Source organism: Mobula birostris, chromosome 2, assembly GCF_030028105.1.
Source record: "Mobula birostris isolate sMobBir1 chromosome 2, sMobBir1.hap1, whole genome shotgun sequence".
In the NCBI taxonomy this organism is placed as follows: Eukaryota; Metazoa; Chordata; class Chondrichthyes; order Myliobatiformes; family Myliobatidae; genus Mobula; species Mobula birostris.
In genome coordinates, this window is record NC_092371.1 from 58,083,538 (window position 1) to 58,105,579 (window position 22,042).

Here is a 22,042-nt window from a genome sequence, read left to right on the forward strand (position 1 = left end):
TCGTCATCCTAATCGTGTGTGAGAAATCAGCTCCGGAACAGATCCTGGACAATCTAGCCTAAAGGTTATGGAGTGAAGCCAGAAGGAAGGGGTGGAGAGGAATAATGGCAGAGCAGACTCAATGGGTCAAATGATCTAACTCTGCTCCCATGTCTTGTGGTTCTATGGTCTAAAGTGTCTGAATACAAAACAAATACAATCATCTTCGGCATTTGAGGAAGAGAAATAAATTTGCCTCTAGTGTTCTGAATACTTTTCTCATTATTGTAAAAGTAATTTGAATAAGATGCTGCAACTTGACAGCCAGAAATTGATTTCTATTCCCAGGTTTGTTTTAAGTCAGTAGCTTCTCCTTAACAATCACAATAAAGCAAGAAAGTAATTGAGGATTTATTGAAACCAAACACTCGCATGTCTTACTAAGTATTCATACTTCCTGAATATCAAATATGAATTGCGGCAAGGAAATTGTTGACTTCATCTGGATTAATGGGAGACCTTTTTGGTTAAAATAAAAGCAAATTGTTATAATAACTAAATCATTTTTGAATTACAACCTTCATGAAATAATGCTGTACACCTTGTGATGCATTGGGTGACAACCTGGCCATTTCTTTTGCATTTTGTCTGTTTTTTACAAGGGCGAATTACTAGCTCGATGCTCAATGCATCACAGATGGAAAATGTGAAAGAAGCTGGCCAGATTCAAACCTGGGACCATTGGCCTCAAAGTCCAGTGCTGATGCCACTACACCACTGCCCAGCTAAATAACACTACACTATCTTGTAAACCTATCACTTTTCTATTTATGTATATTTTGCAGGTGTGTCACTGATTTAAACCATCGTGAGTTTAAAAGAAAGTGATCATTAAATATTAGGCTAAGCATGCAGACAGTAAGGAGATGCACAACACCCTGAACCTCTCATTATGGTAGGAAGTTTGCAGTTACAATTTGTGTTATGATCTGAAGTCCATTTCTGGCGGCTACTCAATTGGTTGCTCAGTTTCACCGGGTGCTTCTTGCACTGTTACTGACAGCTTCTCCCTTTGGTTGTTTTGTGGCTGGAAATTCATTCGAGTCTAAAACTATGGAAAATTTCACAAATACGATTGGACCTTTTCACAAACAAATTTGGTCTAATTTCCTTTTTAAATACAATAAAGACACAAAATAAGACAGAGATGTTGAATGGTTACAAGATAAAATATTTAGTTGCATTTGTTAAATTTTATTTAGTGAAAAAATAGGAAAGGGAAGAATAAGTGAAGAAAAGCCTTTCACTTTATATAACGACCAAGCAAAAAACTATATTTAAACTAATACAAAATTCAGCTCACAAATGAGAGGAAATCTGCAGATGCTGGAAATCTGAGCAAGCAATACACACAAAATGCTGGAGGAACTCAGCAGGCCAGGCAGCATCTACTCAGCTACAGTTGGACACATATTCCCAGTCTGGTGATACGCAGTGACTATTTCCCGTCTCCTAACCATCTCCTTTTCACTGATTCTCTAGGTAACAGCAGACAAACAGCTGAGACCTATGGCTATGAAGCAGATTTTAGCTGTTGCAGTTCTTTGTAAGTACCCTTGACTTTGGTAGGGATTCTGTGTGAAACATCAGTAATGTTTTTTTTTGTTTTTCTATATCAAACTGAGTTCCTTCAAGCATCTCCTTTTCTTTTGCATTTTTTGAGAGCAGTGATGGATCACAGGACACGTTTGACCCTTACTGTTGCGGCAGCTATTCGTCCTCATGCAGGGAATCACAATTCAGCCAAGGCACAGTCGGTAGTGAAAGTGACCAGAGTAACACAGGAGCTGATCTGCTACAGGATTATATGACAACTGTAAGTAAGTGCTGGGAGAATGTACGTGACACCTTTTAATCTATTGTTACCAGAAGCCTTACACAGATGGAACTGCAGAAATGTTCAATAAGTCTGTGTTTGCAGTTCACCAGCATCTGTGTCATGGTGGCTGGTTAAGCATATCAATTTCTAAATTACAACTTTATCACAGTGAATTATAGTGCTTTTTTCAGTGACGACATCCTTGCCCCTTCCTGGTTTGCAAATCGCTGCTACATTGTTTAAATTCTTCATGTCTAACTTTGAGCATTGCAGTTGGTGTTGTCAGAGCTGAATCTAGCCCAGCCTTCTTAAGCTTCCTTGCCTGTGGAGTGTACATAAAATAACTACTGAACCCTGATCACAGCCAGAAATCTATTGCAAGGGCAAATCAACAATTTTGAACATATAACTGCACAGGCCCTTTGGCCCACAATGTTGTGCTGACCCTTTCATCTGTCTTTATTTCATCATGTGCTTATTGAAGAGAGTCCCTAATGTATCTGCCTCTCTATCACCCTGAAAGCATAACCTATGCATTCACCAATTTCCAGGGGAGAAAAACGACCCCTGACGTACGCCCTATACTTTCCTCCAAACACTTTAAGGTTACGCCCCTCTGTTTTAGCCATTTCCCCATTTCTGCCCTATGATAAAAGCCCTATCTCTGCCTTATATCATCTTGTACACTTCTATCAAGGCACCTCTCATCCTCCTTCACTCCAAAGAAAAAATCACTTGCTCATTCACCCTAAGACATGTTCTCCAATGCAAGCAGCAATCTGATAAGTCTCCTCTGCACTGTCTCTAAAGCTTCCACGTCCTTCCTATAATGAGCCAACCAGGACTGAAGATGATATTCCAAGTGTAGTCTGACCAAATTTTAATAGATCTGCAAAATTACAGCTCACGGCTCTTGAAATAAATCCCTGACTAACAAAGGCCATCGCACTATATGCCTTCTTACACACGCTATCAACTTGTGCTCAGCTTTGAGGGGTGGATGGACATGAACTCCAAGCTCCTTCTGTTCCTCCACACTGTTAAGAATCTTGCTATAAACCTGGTTCTCTGTCTTCAAGTTCGAACTTTCAAAGTGAATCAATTCACACTTTTCCGGGTTGAACTCTATCTGCCACTTCTCTGCCCAGCACTGTATCCTGTCAATATCCTATTGTAACCTATGACAATCTTCAACACTATCTGCAACAGCACCGACCTTCATGTCTTCAACAAACTTACTAACCCAGCCTTCCACTTCCTCATTCAAGTCTTTTATAAAATTTACAAAGAGCTAGGAACTTCCTATTTTTATGTTCCATCTTAAAAATTTTACATACTTACCCATTGAGGCAACCTGGAATTTGAGTTACACATTCTGAACCACCCTAAGCAAGCTGATTACATTTTCCTTGTTTGAAGTTCATGTTTGAGAAATTTACTTTTGGTCACCAGTACTAAATGCAAAATATGCTGGAACCACATGACAGATCAAGCGGTGTCCGGAAGGAAAGAAACACACATGATGTTTTATGTCAAGGACCCTTTATCAGAAATGAAAAAGTGGACAACATGTATGTGTTTAAGCTGCAGATCAGGGGTGGGATGAAGTGAACAGAGCCCAATAGCTAAGAACATGTTCTGAGGATTGAATGCACTGATTTAGAAAATTTCAAATAAATCACTGCTTCACATGGAAGAACTGTTTGGGTCCCAGGATGCTGGTAAGGGAAGAGGGAAAAACAAAAGGTGTTCCATATCCTGCAACTTGTTTGGTAAAGTGCTGAGAGAAGGAGAGTGTCTGGTAAAGAAGGAAAAGGACCAGGGAATTAGCAAGGGAAATATCTCTTTGGAATGCTGAAAGGATAGGAAAGGGAAAAAAATGCTTCTGGTTGTGGAAGCCAGTTAAAGGTAGTGTTTCATTGAATGTGGAGACTGGAAAGGTATCCTTTTCTAGCATGGACAAAAGGAGCACGAACAGAAGGGAGAGAAATGGGAAAGATACAGGTATGAGGCCTGTCAACTGTATTAGAGGAAAAGACATCATTAAGGGAAAAGGAACACATTTTAAAGATACTATTGTGAGTAATCTCATTATCACAACAGATAGATTGGAGATTGAATGGAGGATGGGAGGAGGGGAGTGATGGAGGTGTAGGGGGATTATATGCCATAGTGAAGTTGGCCCTGTTGGGAGAAAGAAATTATAAACTGTAAACTATTAATGTAGTGGAAGGCATCAGCTGTAAGTAGGTAGGGAATGGACAAGGGGAGAAAGAATAAAGTGCAAATAGTAAGGTGTGAGTATTGGGTGAGAAGGGAAGGCTGAAAGCAAGTCTATCTGAGCAGTTCTGCTTGAGGATCTTGGGTGGTATGTGCTGGAGATTGTGGGGGAAATATCTCTTGAGAAATAAGGTTGGTCACTAACATTTAATGATGGCCCATAGGGAGATATGAGGAGATGTCCCAGCGCTGATTATCCGCAGTACTGATATCCTCCCCCATTTTGATAGTTTCTAGTTTCCTAGATGCATCAAGTTTCTATCCTATTTGTGGGCACGTGGCCAAGTGGTTAAGGCATTGGACTAGTGGCTTGAAGGTCGTGAGTTCGAGCCCCAGCCGAGGCAACTTGTTGTGTCCTTGAGCAAGGCACTTAATCACACATTGCTCTGCGACGACACTGGTGCCAAGCTGTATGGGTCCTAATGCCCTTCCCTTGGACAACATTGGTGGTGTGGAGAGGGGAGACTTGCAGCATGGGCAACTGCCAATCTTCCATACAACCTTGCCCAGGCCTGTGCCCTGGAGAGTGAAGACTTTCCAGGTGCAGATATATAGTCTCACAAAACTAACAGATGCCTTTACTACCCTATTTATAAAACTAATAGTACAATAAAGTATATTTTAAAAAGATGGAACATCTATGTATGATAGGTAAATGGAAACATAAAAACTAAAAATGCAATAGTGAGAAATGATTATATTGCCCTATCCTTTGCTCTAGTTAATCACTCAGGCTGTTAGTGATGGGTTTTCCGCACATCAGGGCATTTCATACGTGCAGAGAAACCATCTTCATAAGGATTGGCTGCGCTGTACCATGTGGCTTAGACATACATGAAAAACAGAGAAATAGTTAATCAGAGTTTCTAATCCCACTCTGTATGGAGAGCACATAATGACTGATATGACAACAGTTTCATTCTTTGTACAAATGAAAATGCTGCTCCCAATTATTATTATTGAGGACATATGTGAATAGTGGCCAATAATTGAAGTAATGAGGGATATGCAATACACATTGTAATAGGAAATGTGTAAATTGTACAACTATACACAGAATGGAGGCAACTCATTTAGGCCAGAAGACAATTAACTACGTTTGTATTTTCCCACCTTTTACTTGCTATTCATTCTCTATTTCATTGTTAAAACTTTCTGTCTTTTCCCCCTTTCCCCTCCTGTCTTCCTCTTTGGGGTTTGCTAACCAGATCATAATTATACTTGTAGAGTTGTGATTAAAGCCTTCCCTTGCATCAATGTTCAGTGGCAGGAAAGGAATTTGTGATGCAAGACAGTTTCTTATAGGTTAGGATACAGTTATTTACTGCCTTTATTCTTGTGTTATAAATAAAATAAGGCACAAATGTAATACCATTTGTTAGACATTTATGGCACACGAGCTTCAGAAACCTCAAATGCCTCTTCTGTCACTGATGGTCTACTTATCCTGACTGAACTATGAAGAAAATTTATGCCCCTGTCAGTGTAGTATGACAAAGAGGATTCTAATGTAGTAGTTGTAAAAGAATACTTCATCTACCAAACAGCATGTTGGCATGTCTGGTTGACCATGAAATGCAGTTACAGTACTGTATCTCAGATCAACATTGCAGATTATATCTTGTACTCAAGTAAACTAGAAATAGCTCACAGTCGTAACTCTTTCAAATTTTGTTTTATTATATGTTCATTGAGAGAGGGTGTCTATATCACAATGAAGAGCTGGAATCTTTACTCTCCCAGCGACTCTGATGATGGAATTTACTGATAGGAAAAGTTCCTTTTGGCCACAATTTTGATACATGGCCAAATATACGTTTCAGATGCACATTTCTACTAGACTCAGCAGTGAGAATACCAAATGTCATAATTCAATGGAGGAGAAAATGAATATAAATTATAATGTTGTTTGCAGCTCAAGGACAGAGATCTAAATCAACAAAAGAATGAAATTAACAGCTTATTGCTTCACATATTTTAACCAAGCTTCAGAACTATTTCATTTTCTCTTCCCTGGCGTTTTGAGGGAATAAACATATTGATCCCTGTCACAGTGCTGGCTGCTCCTTTGATTGAAGAATATTTCTGACAGCATTAACAACAAAAGCAGTCCAAATTAAGAACTGTATCTTAAAATGCAGAGATCTTTTGTGTGTGTGTGTGTGTGTGTGTGCGGGCGCGCGCGTGTGTGTGTGAGAGAGAGAGGATTGCTGAAACACTATCACTGAAGTAATGTATCAATCTTAAAAAAATATACCTGTGATCAAAAAAAATCCCAGGTATCAACAGAACCAGAAATTATTTTTTCTAGACATACATTGTAATTGAACTTTAAGAATACTTCAATAATATCTCTACCTGTGTTTCCTCCTTAAAGAACCTCCTACAAACTTGATCTTTAACAACGCTTTGAATCCTGAATATGGCTCAGCAGCAGCTTCTCATTTCTAGTTCTCATGAAATACTTTAGGTTGTGTTATTATATAGAAGGTGCTTAGAGAATAGAAGATGCTTGTATTATATGTGTGTGTGTATATATATATATATATATATCGACAAATACAAGTAGATGTTATTCAGAACAATAAGATGAGTCATACAGTTTCTCACAGAGCTAATTGTGCTTCTCTTTCATTGGTTATCAGCTGAGAACAAAGTTGACACCTCAAGAAATTCAGCAGTTTGCTTTGCTGCTCCGTGAGTATCGACTGGGTGCTTCAGTTGAAGATTATTGTGCTGAACTTCTTCAACTTTATGGAGAGAAAAGAAAGTTCCTCCTTTTAGGTAAAAACTTCTCCATGTGCATCAGAACTGGTGAAATCATTCTTCCACTTGCGTAGGCTATTGGAACAGTTCTCTTCAGGCAGAAGAGATTTAAAAGAGTCAATAGAATTAACAGAACAAAAAAGAAAGTATTTGGTTTTATTTCTGAAAATTTTAAAATATTTGCCTTTATTATCCTTTGTCCCATTCTACATAAACCAACAGAGTTAGTCAAACTCAACTGTTCACATACTGTTTGGACACCTGAAAGAATACAGTACAGCACTGGTTAAACTAATACAAACACATAGAGACTGCAGATGCTGGAATATGGAACAAACCAATGCAATCCTCGATAGATCACAGTTGATTTACAACTCATAACAACGTACTCCTTCTGCATAGTCAATGGGAAGTTGATTAATTAATCAGCACAAGCAGAACAGTGACTTGACTTCAGAATTACAATGATGATGCAAATTGTGTTCAATTTAACAGTAAACTCACTGCCTGCAGATTTCCAATATCCAGCCCCAGTGGGTGCAGCTCTTCACCGCTGGTGCATTCTTGGAAAAATATTCGTTCATTAACTTTCAGATTTCTAGACCAGTTTGTTTCCATGCAGAGACCAATGGGCATCTTTCTGAGATATTTCAAAGAAGCAGCAAAATTTGCTCATGGTGGGTTGATAAGATTATTCATAGTCATAGAGTCCTAGGGCTGTTCAACACAGAAGCAAGCCCTTCAGCCCAACTCGCCAATGCTGACCAAGTTGCCCTCCTGTGCTGGTCTCTCTTGTCTGCAGTTAGCCCACATTTCCTATGCACAAGATTGTCTAAATGTCTTTTAGATATTGTAATTTTACCCACCCCTACAACTTTGGCAGCTTGTTCCACTTACTCACCACCCTCTGTGTGAAAAAATTGTCCTCAGATTCCCTTTAAATCTTTTCCTCACACCTTAACATCCATGCTGTCAAGTTTTGGACTCCCTACCCCTGGAAAAAGACTATGACCATTCACCTTATCTATGCCACTCATGATTTTGTAAATTTATACAAGGTAAACTCTCAGCCTCCTTTGCTCCAGGGTAACAGTGCCAGACTATCCAGTCTCCCCTTATAGCTCAATCCCTCTAGTTATAACAACATCCTTGTGAATCCTCTCATTGCCTTCTCCAGCTTAATCACATCCTTCCTATTGTATGGCAACTGGAGCTGCACTCAATATTCCAAATGCGATCTCAACAATGCCTACACAGCTGTAACAGGGCATCCCTGCCATTGTATTCAATGCCCTATCCAACGAAGGTAAGCATGCCAAATGCTTTCTTCAATATATTATCTTCTTCTGGTGAAATCAGGGAACTTTCTGTTTACACCTCTAGGTCCCTCTGTTCTACTACAGTCCCCAGGATCCTATTATTTACTGTCTAAGTCCTGCCACTTATTGTGTAAGTTCTTCCCTAGTTTAACTTCCTAAAATACATCACTTCTACTTGCCTGATTTAAATTCAGTCTGCCTTTCCCCAGGTCAACTTGAACCTGTTGTAAACTTAGACAACCTTCTCCACTGTCCAACTCACAACCAAGTCTGATGTCGGCTGCATATTTACTAATCATGCTGTCCATTTTCTCATCAAAATAGCAGGGGACACAACACTAATCCCTGTGGCATATCATAATTTATCCTTCACTACAACCCTCTATCTCCTCCCACCGAATCAATATGTTTTTAAATCCAATTGGCTTATTTGGCTCGCTCACCCTGGATCCAATGTGATCTCACGTTATGGACTAGCCCACCATACAAAATTTGTTAAAGGCCTTGCTAAAGTCCATATTGATGATGCCCACTGCTCTGCCTTTGTCAATCCTCCTGGGGTCACATCTTCAGAAAGCTCAATTATTTCACAAGGCACAACTTCCCACACAGGGAGCCATACCAAGTATCACTAATCACTTCTTGCCTGTCCAAATACAGACACATGCTGTCTTTCAGAATTCTGGCCATCACTGATGTTAGTGTCACTGGCCTATAGTTCTCCAGTTAGCCTTCCCACCATTCTTTAATAAAGGTACAAAAGTTGCCTTTCAGTTTTCTGGTTTCATTACCTGTGCCAATGGAAGATATAGAAGTCTTCACCTCGCTCCCAGAAATCTCCTTCTTTGCTTCCCCCAACATCTTAGGATACACTTTATGTTCTTCAAGACTGCTAACACTTCATCTCTTATAATATCATTATGTTTCCAATATCTCTATTCTCTTCCCTGAATTTCCTAGTAATTGTGACTTTCTCCACAGCAAATACAAACAAGAAAGATCCTACAACCCTTATACTTCTGAATGGACTTGCTTGATGCCAGCTTCCTATGCCTGATATTTGCCTCTTTTTTTCGAGCCTCAATTACCCCTGTCAGCCAAGATTCCTTAATCTTGCCAGCGGTGCCTATGAATCCAGCAGAAGCAAGTTAGCCCTAGGCTCTCATCATTGAATCTCACTTGCCAAATATCCCTATACCTACTACCAGCCTCTCACAACCAACCTTCGCAAGCTTCTGTCTAAAGCCATCAAAATTTGCCTTGCCTCAACTTAGGATCTTAATTTGTAGATCAATCCTATTGCTTTCCAAGCTATTTTTAATTTAATAGAATTATTGTTGCTGTTTCCAAAGTGTTTCCTTTGATACTTCAAACACTTGCCCAGCCTTATTTACCAAGAGGAGGTTAAGTGTTGTCATATTTCTGGTAGGGTCATCTATTGATTGGTTGAGAAAAGTTCCCTGGACATACTACATAGGTTGAACTATATCTAATCCCTTTGTCCTGAAGCAGTACTGATCAATACTAGGTAAGTTAAAATCATGTACTGTCAGAATCCAAATATTCCTGTGGCTATCTACAAACTCCCCTGACTATTGGGTGACCTAGGGTACAATTCCATGAAAGTGATCACCTCCTCCTTATTCCCATGTTTTACACATATACGGTCAGTGGATGTCTTCCCCCACCACCCAGAAATATTCTAAGCACTGCTGTGATGTTCTCCCTAATCAAACCACTATTCCCCCTCATTTCTTATCCACAGAATCTGTATTCTGGAACATGAGTTGCCAGTCCTGCCCATCCCTCAACCCCGTTTCTGCGAAAGTGAAAATATCCCTCTCCCACGTGCCTATCCTACACCTGAGTTCATCTGCCTAACCTATCAGGCTTCTTGCATTAAAAGAAATTCAATTTAAGCTTTCAAACCTTCCTCACTCCCTGTCTTACCCCTGCCTACTGGAATTGCTCACTTTAATTTCGATGAGACGACTTTCTCATCTGCCACACAGCTACTTCTGGTCCCTGAGTTGTAGACTGAAAGCTTGCTAGTTTGTTAGCTTCATCATCTTCAACATCCGGATCACACTGCAAACAAATCTACTTAGCCAACTTTATAGTGGACAAATATCATTAGAGCCTTGCTTTACATTTTTCTTCTACTTTACTGGAGGGTTTTTGATTACGTATGTTCATTATGTAAAAGACGACGTTTTGAAAATCAAACAAGCGTGGTTGGACCGTTGTAATTATTTTAACCATGATGATATATCAAAGACTGCCCACATGCCATTTAATAGCATTGGGGCGGAGAACTTGTTAACTAAAGAAAGACAACTAAGCAAACCAAGTTCATATCACAGATCACAAAGTTCATATTAAATATCACAGTTTATACAGGAGAGATAAGAGCCCTAATAGTTTCTGTACAGAATATAACATCAGTTAGAAATATTGTATTTCAGCAGCATTTTAAGTTTTATGTTTGCTGACAATAAACTATTATCTAATTTTCCATGATGGTTGTGTACCTATTTCCCTAGGGTTCGTTACAGTTGTTAAGGGCAGGGGAGGAGGGCGGTGTAGCTCCCACTACATATTAAATGTTCCCAATGGTGTGCGGCTCAAATGGCTTCTGACAATCAAGTCCAGCTCCTGGCTTTTACGTGTGGCTTAGCTACTAAACCCAGTGGAACTATTCCTACTGACAGGAGAAGTGGCAAAGGCATGTTACGGGTGCCTTCAAGCCAGTCACTTCGGGCAGATGAGGCTCGTCTGTTATGGTTGGCAGCTCATCTAGGAGAAGGAAAACCCAATCTCAAATTTCTGCTGCCTTGCGATTATACCCACTCATGGGGAAGGCTTCAGGAGTAAACCCCAGGGAAAAATCCAGAGCTGGAGTCCCTAAGGCAGCCCTACTTGGAGTGCTATGCTGACTGACAACTGCTGCAATACTGCTGGTGCTAAACTGTATTGGTCTATGTCGTTTCTTTGGATTCATCAGCTACATGGAGAGGAGGAGCCTGCTGCTTGGGCAATAGCTTCCTCTCCATTTTGTACTGCCCTGGCTTGCATATCAGCTAGAAAACAATAACTATGGTCGACCCCAATTAACGGAGGGCCTATTTCCCAAGAATACAATCCTAATTATGTTTGCTAGTATTGTACTTTATTTTGCAATAGAACCTGGTAACAAAAAGAGTTTGATTATTCAGAAATTCCTCAAGGCCCTATTTTCCTCCTCTCCACCCAGATATCCAGCAAAAGCTTGGGTTACTTTGCAATTCTGCTACTACGATGTGACACAGAAACCTATTTTTTATCTGTCATTTCTCATTCATTTTTTCTTGAATATCACCTATGAAACTATACATTTCTCCTGCCATTCAGAATGTAATATTAGCAAACCTCGGGAACTATTTCTCAATGAAGGCAGGCATCAAAGATGAAATCCATCTTCATTTTGAGTGTGTCATGTCAGCCTTTGATCAATTGAGGAAAAAGGTATTTGAGATCAAGATCTTGGTGTTGGCACAAAACTTATGACATACTGAGCAACGGTGATCCCTGTCCTCTGATATGTTTCTGAAGCCTGGACTACATGGAGCAGAAAATCCTGAAAAATATACTCCCAGTGCTGTCTCCATAAATGCTTTCAAATTCATGAGAAGGATAATCAAATTAATATCATTAAATCTTATTACCATAAGAGATAGAAGCACAATTAGGCCATTTAGAAAAACACAGAAAACCTACAGCACAAGACAGGCACTTCGGCCCACAAAGTTGCGCCAAATATGTCCCTACCTTAGAAATTACTAGGCTTACCCATAGCCCTCTATTTTCCTAAGCTCCATGTACCTATCCAAAAGTCTCTTAAAAGACCCTATCGTTTCCACCTCCACCACCATTGCCGGCAGCCCATTCCACGCACTCACCACTCTCTGCATATAAAAAGTTACCGCTGACATCTCCTCTGTATCTGCTCCACAGCACGTTAAACCTGTGTCCTCTTGTGGCAACCATTTCAGCCCTGGGAAAAAGCCTGTGACTATCCACACGATCAATGCCTCTCATCATCTTGTATACCTCCATCCAGTCACCTCTCATCCTCCATCGCTCCAAGGAGAAAAGGCAGAGTTCACTCAACCTATTCTCATAAGGCATGCTCCCCAATCTAGGCAACATCCTTGTAAATCTCCTCTGCACCCTTTTTATGGCTTCCACATCCTTCCTGTAGTGAGGCGACCAGAACTGAGCACAGTACTCCAAATGGCATCTGACCAGGGCCCCATATAGCTGCAACAATACCTCTCGGCTCCTAAATTCAATTCCATGATTAGTGAAGGACATTACACCGTATGCTTTCTTAACCACAGATTCAACCTGCGCAGCAGCCTTGAGCGTCCTATGGACTCGGACCCCAAGATCCCTCTGGTCCTCCACACTGCCAAGAGTCTTGCCATTAATGCTATATTCTGCCATCGTATTTGACCTACCAAAATGAACCACTTCACACTTATCTGGGTTGAAATCCATCTGCCACTTCTCAGCCCAGTTTTGCATCCTATCAATGTCCACTGTAACCTCTGACAGCCCTCCACACCATCCACAATACCTCCAACCTTTGTGTTATCAACACACTTACTAACCCATCCATCCACTTCCTCATCCAGGTCATTTATAACAATCACGAAGAGTGAGGGTCCCAGAACAGATCCCTGAGGCACACCACTGGTCATCGACCTCCATGCGGAATATGACCCATCTACAACCACTCTTTGCCTTCCGTGGGCATACCAATTCTGGATCCACAAAGCAATGCCCCCTTAGATCTCATGCCTCCTTACTTTCTCAATAAGCCTTGCATGGGGTACCTTATCAAATGCCTTGCTGAATTCCATATACACAACATCCACTGCTCTTCCTTCATTAATGTACTTAGTCACATCCTCAAAAAATTCAATCAGACTCGTAAGGCACAACCTGCCCTTGACAAAGTCATGCTGACTATTCCTAATCATACTATACCTCTCCAAATGTTTATAAATCCTGCCTCTCAGGATCTTCTCCATCAACTTACCAACCACTGAAGTAAGACTCACTGGTCCATAATTTCCTAGGCTATCTCGACTCCTTTTCTTGACTAAGGGAACAACATCCGCAACCTTCCAATCCTCCAGAACCTCTCTTGTCCCCATTGATGATTCAAAGATCATTGCCAGAGGCTCAGCAATCTTCTCTCTCACCTTCCACAATAGCCTGGGGTACATCTCATCCGGTCCCGTGACTTATCCAACTTGATGTTTTCCAAAAGCTCCAGCACATCCTCTTTCTTAATATCCACATGCTCAAGCTTTTCAGTCCACTGCAAGTCATCACTACAATCACCAAGATCCTTTTCCATAGTGAATACTGAGGTAAAGTATTCATTAAGTACCTCTGCTATTTCCTCCAGTTCCAAAAACACTTTCCCTCTGTCACACTTGATAGGTCCTATTCCTTCAGGTCTTATCCTCGTGCTCTTCACATACTTGTAGAATGCCTTGGGGTTTTCCTTAATCTTGCCCACCAAGGCCTTCTCATGGCCCCTTCTGGCTCTCCTAATTTCCTTCTTAAGCTCCTTCCTGTTAGCCTTATAATCTTCTAGATCTCTAACATTACCTAGCTCTCTGAACCTTTTGTCAACTTTTCTTTTCTTCTTGACTACATTTATTACAGCCTTTGTACACCACAGTTCCTGTACCCTACCATAACTTCATTGTCTCATTGGAACGTACCTATGCAGAACTCCACACAAATATCCCCTGAACATTTGCCACATTTCTTCCATACTTTTCCCTGAGAACATCTGTTCCCAATTTAAGCTTCCAATTTCCTGCCTGATAGCCTCATAATTCCCCTTATTCCAACTAAACACTTTTCTAACTTGTCTGTTCCATAGCTGATCATAGCTGATTTATTTTTTTCCCTCTAAACACCATTCTACTGCCTTTTCACCATAACTAATCAAGAAACTATCAACTTCTGCTTCAAATATAGCCAATAACTTGGTCTCCACAGTCATCTGTGGCAAAAAATTCCACAGATTCACTAATCTGCTTATAGAAATTCCTCCTTATCTCTGTTCTAAAGGGGTGGCCTTTTATTCTGAAGCTATGCCCTCTAGTCCTAAATCCTTCCATTACTGGAAACAACTTCTTCATAGTCACTTAATAGGCCTTTCAATATTTGGTTGGTTTCAATGAGATCCTCCATCTTTCTGAACTCTGGTAAGTGCAGGTCTGCAGCCATCAAATGCTGCTCGTCTGTTAACCCTTTTATCCCTGAAATCATTCTTCTAAACTTCCCAGGGACCCCCTCCAATGCCAGCACATCCTTTCCTAGATATGTGGCCCAAACTGCTCACAATGTTCCAAGTATGGTCTGACTAATGCTTTATAAAGCCTCAGTATTATATCCTTGCTTTTATATTCTAGTCGTCGCAAAATGAATGCACACATTTTTCTTTTTTCTTTTTTCTTTTTTTCTTTTTTCTTTTTTATTCCTTTCTTTTTTTCTTTTTTGCTCTCTTTTCCCACTACTTAATGTAATTACTTATAAATTACAGTAAGAAATAGATATTTTTTATTTTATGTATTGCAATTTTCTGCTGCGGCAGAACAGTAGATTTCGTGACATATACCAGTGATATGAAAATCTGATTCTCATTTTAATTCTGAACATTATATTTGCCTTCCTTACAAATGACTCAAACTGCAAGTTAACCTTTAGGGAATCTTGTGCTAGGACTCCCAAATATCTTTGCACATCTGCTTTCTGAATTCGTTCCCCATTTAGAAAATAGTCTGCATCTTTAATCCTTCCACCAAAGTGCATGACCATACATCTCCCTACACTGCATTGCATCAGCCACTTGATTGCCCATTCTACCAACCTGTTCAAGTTCTTCTGCAGACACTCTTCTTCCTCAACGTTACTTGTTTCACCTATCTTTGTGTCATCCCCAAGCCTGACCATAAAGCCAACAATTCCGACCCCTGTAGAACACCACTCGTCACCAGCAGCCAATCAGAAAAGATCTCCTTTATTTCCACTCTTTACCTTCTGCTAGTAACTTTCCTGAAATACTTTGGGCTTTTGTTTTAGTTAGTGCTTCATCTGCAGCACCTTTTCAAAGACTTTCTGAAAATTCAAGTGGACACCATCCATTCTTTTGTCTATCCTGCCTGCTTCTTCCTTAAAGAATTGCAACGAATTTATCAGGTAAAATTGCTCCTTAAGGAAATTGTGCCGACTTTGGCCAATTTTATTGTGTGCTTCCAAATACCCCAAAACCTCATCCTTATGGACTCTAAACCCAAGCACTGAAGTCAGGCTAACCATTCTATAATTCCCTGTCTTTTGCCTCCCTCTTCTTAAAGAGTGGAGTGACATTTGTGATCTTTCAGTTCTCTGGAACAATTATTGACTCTAATGTTTCTTAAAAGATCACTTCAAATGCCTCACAATCTCTTCAGCTATCTCTTTCAGAACCCTGGGGTGTATTTTGGTTCAGGTGACTTATCCATCTTCACACCTTGCAGCTTTCTGAGCATCTTCTCCTTAGTAATTGCGACTAACAGTCACTTCTGCCCCCTGACTCCTTCTATTTTCTGGCATTTTACTGGTGTCTTCCACCATGACGGTTGACAAAAAAATACGCATTCAATTCATCCATCACTTTTTTGTTTACTACTTCTCTGGCAACATTTTCCAGCTATCTGATGTCCACTCTTGTCTCTCTTTTACTCATTATATATCTGAAAATTCTTTTGTTATCTTTTTTTTAATATTATTGCTAATTTAACTTCATATTTCATATTTTCTCCCCTTATTGCCTTTTTAGCTGCCTTCTGTTGGTTTTTAAGAGCTTCCTGATATTTTGGTAGTATCATACGCCCTCTATTTTGTTTTTTTTTTGTGTTGTCTTTGACTCCCTCATCAGCCACAGTTGCCTCATCCTCCCTTTAAAATGCCACTTCTTCTTTGGGATGGAATTATCTTGCATCTTCTAAGTTACGCCCAGAAAGTCCTGCCACTTATTTCAATTCTACTTCCCTTCCCCATTCCAACATGTCAGTCCTCTACTGCCACAATGAGGGAATAAAACTTTATATTCCAACTGGGTAGCCTCCAACCTGATGGCTTGAATATTGATTTCTTGAACTCTCAGTAATTCCCCCACCACCACCACCACCACTATTCCCCATTCCTGTTTCCCTCTCACACCTTCTCTTCTCACTTGCCCATCATCTCCCTCTGGTGCTCCTTCACCTTCGCTTTCTTCTATGGCTTTCTATCCTCTCCTATCAGATCCCCGCCCCCCCTTCTCCAGCCCTTCATCTATTTCACAGACCAACTTTCCAGCTCTTTACTTCTCACCTCCACGTCTCTTAGTTTCACCTACCACCTTTTACTTCTTCCTCCACTCCCCTCACCTTCTTATTCCCACTTCTCCCCTTCCTCTTCAGTCCTAATGAAGGGTCTTGGCCTGAAACATCGACTGTTTATTTTTTTTCCGCAGATGCTGCCTGACCTGCTGAGTTCTCTAGCGCTTTGTATGTGTTGCTTTGGATTTCCAGCTTCTGCAGATATTCTTCTGTTTATGCAGTCATCCCTGTTAAGCCAACCATCCCTTTATTGAGGCCGTAATTACACTCTGTCATGTACATTGGGCAAGATGTGTCACATACATGACCAATGCCAGACTTCCAAAACAGACACGCTACTGAATTGCTGAGAGAGCAAGAGATTACTAGGCAAACAGAGGAAAATATTCAAGGGGTTGCTCAAATCTTCTTTGAAGAAACGCACATCCCCACTCACTCAGACCAATAAACACTCAGCATGACAAAGGTTGTCATGTTGGTACAGAGTACCTTGAGGCCATTTATTGGAAGCACCCAGTAGCCATGCATGAGCAGCAGAAGGAGCAGACGACCTCAAAAGCCACTTAACCTGCCTGCCAATTTGTGGAAGAGTAGGCAATTGCCTCATTAGCCTCCTCTAAACCAGAAAACTGGAGCAGAAAATCTCATCATCTGCTCTGTGAGTCTGCTTATTGTGTGCCTATCTGCAAATCTCCGTGGTTTGAATAACTAGTTTGTTAATCAGTGACCATAAGGAGATATAATGATGGGAACAATGAAACATAATCTACTCTAGTGTCACAGTTTGGTCTCAATCTGTTAGAGATACTCTCTTTGTATTATCTTCTTTGCAACTTAAAAATAATTTGTTTTTTTTCTCTGTTCCAGTTCTGATGTTAGATCTCAAAGACAGCATGTTAACTTTGTTTCTAATTCCACAGATGATGCTTCACCTGTTAATTGTTTCTAGTATTTTCTATTTCTATTGAAGTGGTAGAGATTTGGTCTGACTAACTGCATAGAGGTCAATATTTGACTTGCTTGTTGATGTGAACTAGAGGTCATAGGTTAAAGGCGAAAGGTAAAATGCTTAAGAGGAACCTAAACCGTCGCATCTTTCTCAGAGGGTGGTGTAAGTGTGGAACGAGCTGCCGGTGAAAGTGGTGAATGTAGGTTTGATTGCAACTTTTCAGAGAAGTTTGGATGAGTACATGGATGGAAGAGGTATAGAGGGGTATGGTACTGGTATGGGTCAGCTAGGTTCAGCACAGACTATATGAGCTAGTAGGATCTGTGTCTGTGCTGATGACTTTGTTCCTATGACTCTGACTCCATGTTCCCATACAAAAGATATATTCATATTCTGCCAAGTAGTTTTATTTTTAAAATGTATTAAATATTGAAATGACTATTTAATAAACAAGTTCAGTGTTTGCCAATCAAAGGCATCTTCTTCACCTTATGTGCTGAATTCACTTCATTAAGTTCCTGTTAATGTTTTCAACTGAGAGTTCAGATTCAAACCCATTAACTTTAACAATGATCTTTCAAGAATTGACAGACTTTGGCATTGTACCGGATGACCGGAAAATTGCAAATGCTACTTCACTATTTAAGAAGGGTGGGAGGCAGCAGAAAGGAAACTATAGACCTGTTAGCCTGACATCAGTGGTTGGGAAGTTGTTGGAATCGATTGTTAGGGATGCGATTATGGAGTACCTGGAGGCACATGATAAAATAAGGCAAAGCCAGCATGGTTTCCTGAAAGGAAAATCCTGCCTGACTAACCTACTGCAATTTTTTGAGGAAATTACAAGCAGGGTGGATAAAGGAGATGTAGTAGATGTGGTGTACTTAGGTTTTCAGAAGGCATTTGACAAGGTGCCACACATGAGGCTCCTTAACAAGATAAGAGCCCAAGGAATTACAGGGAAGTTACTAGCATGGGTGGAGCATTGGCTGATTAGCAGAAAATAGAGTGGAAATAAAGGGATCCTATTCTGGCTGGCTGTCGGTTACCACAGGGGTCAGTGTTGGGACTGCTGCTTTTTACGATGTATGTCAATGATTTAGACTATGGAATTAATGGATGTTTGGCTAAATTTGCCAATGATACAAAGATAGGTGGAGGAGCAGGTAGTGTTGGGGAAACAGAGAGCCCGCAGAGTTAGTTTAGGGGAATGGGCAAAGAAGTGGCAAATGAAATACAATGTGGGAAGTGTATGGTCACGCACTTTGGTGGAAGAAATAAACAGTCAGACTATCATTTAGATGTGGAGAGAATTCAAAATGCAGATATGCAAAGGAACTTAGGAGACCTTGTCCAGGTTGAGTCAGTAGTGAGGAAGGCAAATGCAATGTTGGCATTCATTACTAGAGGTATAGAATATAAGAGCAGGGATGTGATGTTGAGGCTCTATAAGGCACTCACGAGATCACATTTAGAGTATTGTGTGCAGCTTGTGACTCCTTATTTTAGAAAAGGTATACTGACATTGGAGAGGGTTCAGAGAAGATTCACAAGAATGATTCCAGGAATGAAAGGGTTACCGTATGAGGAACGTCTAGCAGCTCTTGGGCTGTATTCCCCGGAGTTCAGGAGAATGAGGGGAGACCTCATAGAAACATTCTGAATGTTTAAAGGGCTGAACAGACTAGATATGGCAAAGTTATTCCCATGGTAGAGGAGTCTAGGACAAGAGGGCATGACTTCAGGATTGAAGGACGTCCATTTAGAACAGATACGGAAAAATTACTTTAGTCAGAGAGTGGTAAATCTGTGGAATTTGCTGCCATGAGTGGCTGTGGAGGCCAAGTCACTGGGTGCATTTAAGGCAGAGATAGATAGGTTCTTGATTAGCCAGGGCATCAAAGGGTATAGGGAGAAGGCAGGGGAAGTGGTGATGAATTGAAGAACTGGATCAGCTCATTACTGAATGGTGGAGCAGACTCGATGGGCCAAATAGCCTACTTCTGTTCCTATATCTTATGGTCTTTCAGAGTTGATATTTTCAAGGGAGGTGAAAATAGTTGTTTGATACATTTGCAACTTCTTCAGTTCTTGCGAGGGGAATTTTCGGTAATTTAACAAGTGTCTTGCTCTTAATGTAGGTATGCGGGCCTTCATACCTGATCAAGATGCCACCTACTTTGAGAGCTTTTTAGAAAGCATTGGAATTAATGATGGAAGAGGAATTCTGACAGACAGCTTTGGACGAATTAAGCGAAGCATGAGTAATACATCAGCATCTGCTGTCAGAAGTTATGACAGTTGGTCTGTGCCTAAAGAATCAGATGGATTTGAAAAAATGATTTCAAATATCACACATGACATTGAAGCTTTAGGATGTGATGTGGAAGATGATTTATTGTGATGGATGTATGGTTGTCTATCATTTTATTTAGCATTTCTAATTAATAAATTTACTTCAGTCACTTAGTACAATAGCTGTAAAAATCTACTAGTCTTCATCTCTGATTAAAATACGTACTGTGCTACAGTAAATGTTTAAAATTTACTAGATGTTTAGAAAGGTCGTAATAGTTCAATTTTTAGAAAATGCAGCTGAGTGGCATTATTATACTAAAGTTTAATACATATATTAAAATTATCTAACCCCCTGATCATCATAATAACCCAAACCTCGCTCTAGTCAGGCCAATATATTCTTGAGATTTTGTACAGATTAATTTCAAACATCTGAGGTAAGCATTCGCACAAACAGCACATGACATTTTGAAGTTTATATGAGAGTCAGATTTTGCTAACCACAAAATTATAATATTATTATGTAAAAATAATTTGAATTGGATTCCTGAATTCTTTGAAGCTGAAAAAAACTATCCAAAACAGCGAATAATAAATGTTATTTTAAAAGTGCATACATATAATTGAAGTTATTATCATGTTAAAATATAATGGAATGAATACTAATTGCATTATCTGTTTTGAAAGCCTTGCTGTGATGCTTATAATAATGCTGTAAGTGCAATAATATCTTTCTTGCACATAGATGAAATCACTGGTGAGAAACTAAAATCATAAACAAATTATGTATATTCCATAAACCTACTTTATTTCTACTATATGTTCCCTTTCAAACTTAATTTCTTTTTTCTCTCTTTCTTGCTCCACAACCACCTTCCTGTCAAAAGGTTTTACCTCTTTCTTTTTGTTAGATTTACTTTTATCCTTTCTCATTTTGTTTCCTCTTTCTTCTTTGTCCTGTTTGTCTTCCAGTGTCCCTCAGAAATGTTCCATCTTTGATGCACAATGCTCCATCAACATGTCATTTCTTAAATTTTATACAGCACAAGTCAAAATAAGTACTCTAGTTGTCCCAAGAAAGGAAATTGGAGCCAAACAGAATTTTGGAAAGATGTATTAGGTGAGAACCTTCCATCAGACAGAAAATAGGAGAAAAACTAAGATTGAAAACATTGGCAGATATAGGGTCAGGTCTGGCAATATTTGTCTCTGGTAGGGAATGTTATTGATCAGTATTGACACAGAGAGCTAGAAATTCATTTGTGCTAGGGAAGTCATTATTAACGGATGTTTCCCACAACACCAATGATTCTCTGGTCATGAGGCAACTGTAGTAAAATTCAACATTGCTCAAGTCATTGGCTCAGTGTATTTCCTTTAGAGTTCTTTACCATTATTATGGAGCATTTGTTTGAAGATTATTGATGTGCTGCATGTTGGGACCAAAGTAGTGAGATATCACTAATTTGTAGTTTGGTTCTAGAGCTGGGGGGGCAGTGGGGATTCAGCGATGTATGGATGGAGATGTCAATACAGCTGGTCTAAAGCCGAGGTAGGAACCACTATGTGGGTCAAGCTATTAAAGCACATTTGAAAAGTGTCCAATAGCAGGCACACCTCAGTGCAACGTGACCTAAGTTCTTGGGCAATATTTCTAAAACATTGCAAGGAGTCTGATGTAATTCCACATATAACTTGTTTGGAAGTTATATCCCTGACACAAGTAATGATTGCAATTAAAAGACTCTAATCAAATTTCTGAATCAGAAGCTTCAAGGTGCAAATCAGCACAATTGCATACCACTCTAAAAATAACTGATATTAATGTGCAAAGTGTTTAAAAAAGAAGTACCATGCATATGATTGTTCTGTTTGAGGAGTCTATATAGCTAAACTCAAATTAGCTCTGGGAATATTGGTAGGATGTGGTATTAAGAATTTGACATGATAATAAAGGTTTAGAATGGGCAAGACTCATTAATGGTGAGTGAGGGATTTGGAAACATAACAGGAAAATAATGAGGTACTTGTTTGGTGTAAAATTGGCCCTAATTTTAACTAATTAATTGAGTTAAATGTTCTATTTTATAACCAATTATCATTGTTAACAAAAAGTAATTCATGATGTTTTCTTGTAATT

The 22,042-nt window shown here is 39.8% G+C and overlaps 1 protein-coding gene across 4 annotated transcripts in view; it reads left to right on the forward strand.

Moving 5' to 3' along the window:
- The window catches only part of ccm2l (CCM2 like scaffold protein), an 86,835-nt gene that overhangs the window by 59,088 nt on the left and 5,705 nt on the right, over nucleotides 1-22,042 (forward strand). For 2 of the 4 annotated variants that reach the window (XM_072241543.1, XM_072241553.1), the window contains exons 6-9: nucleotides 1,522-1,585; nucleotides 1,708-1,855; nucleotides 6,784-6,922; nucleotides 19,746-22,020. In XM_072241543.1, the coding sequence (XP_072097644.1) occupies nucleotides 1,522-1,585; nucleotides 1,708-1,855; nucleotides 6,784-6,922; nucleotides 19,746-20,008 (614 nt within the window). In that variant the 3' untranslated portion in view covers nucleotides 20,009-22,020. Of the gene's footprint in view, nucleotides 1-1,521; nucleotides 1,586-1,707; nucleotides 1,856-6,783; nucleotides 6,923-19,745; nucleotides 22,021-22,042 lie in introns of those variants that run through there. The other 2 variants (XR_011882955.1, XM_072241530.1) reach the window with 2 other exon arrangements.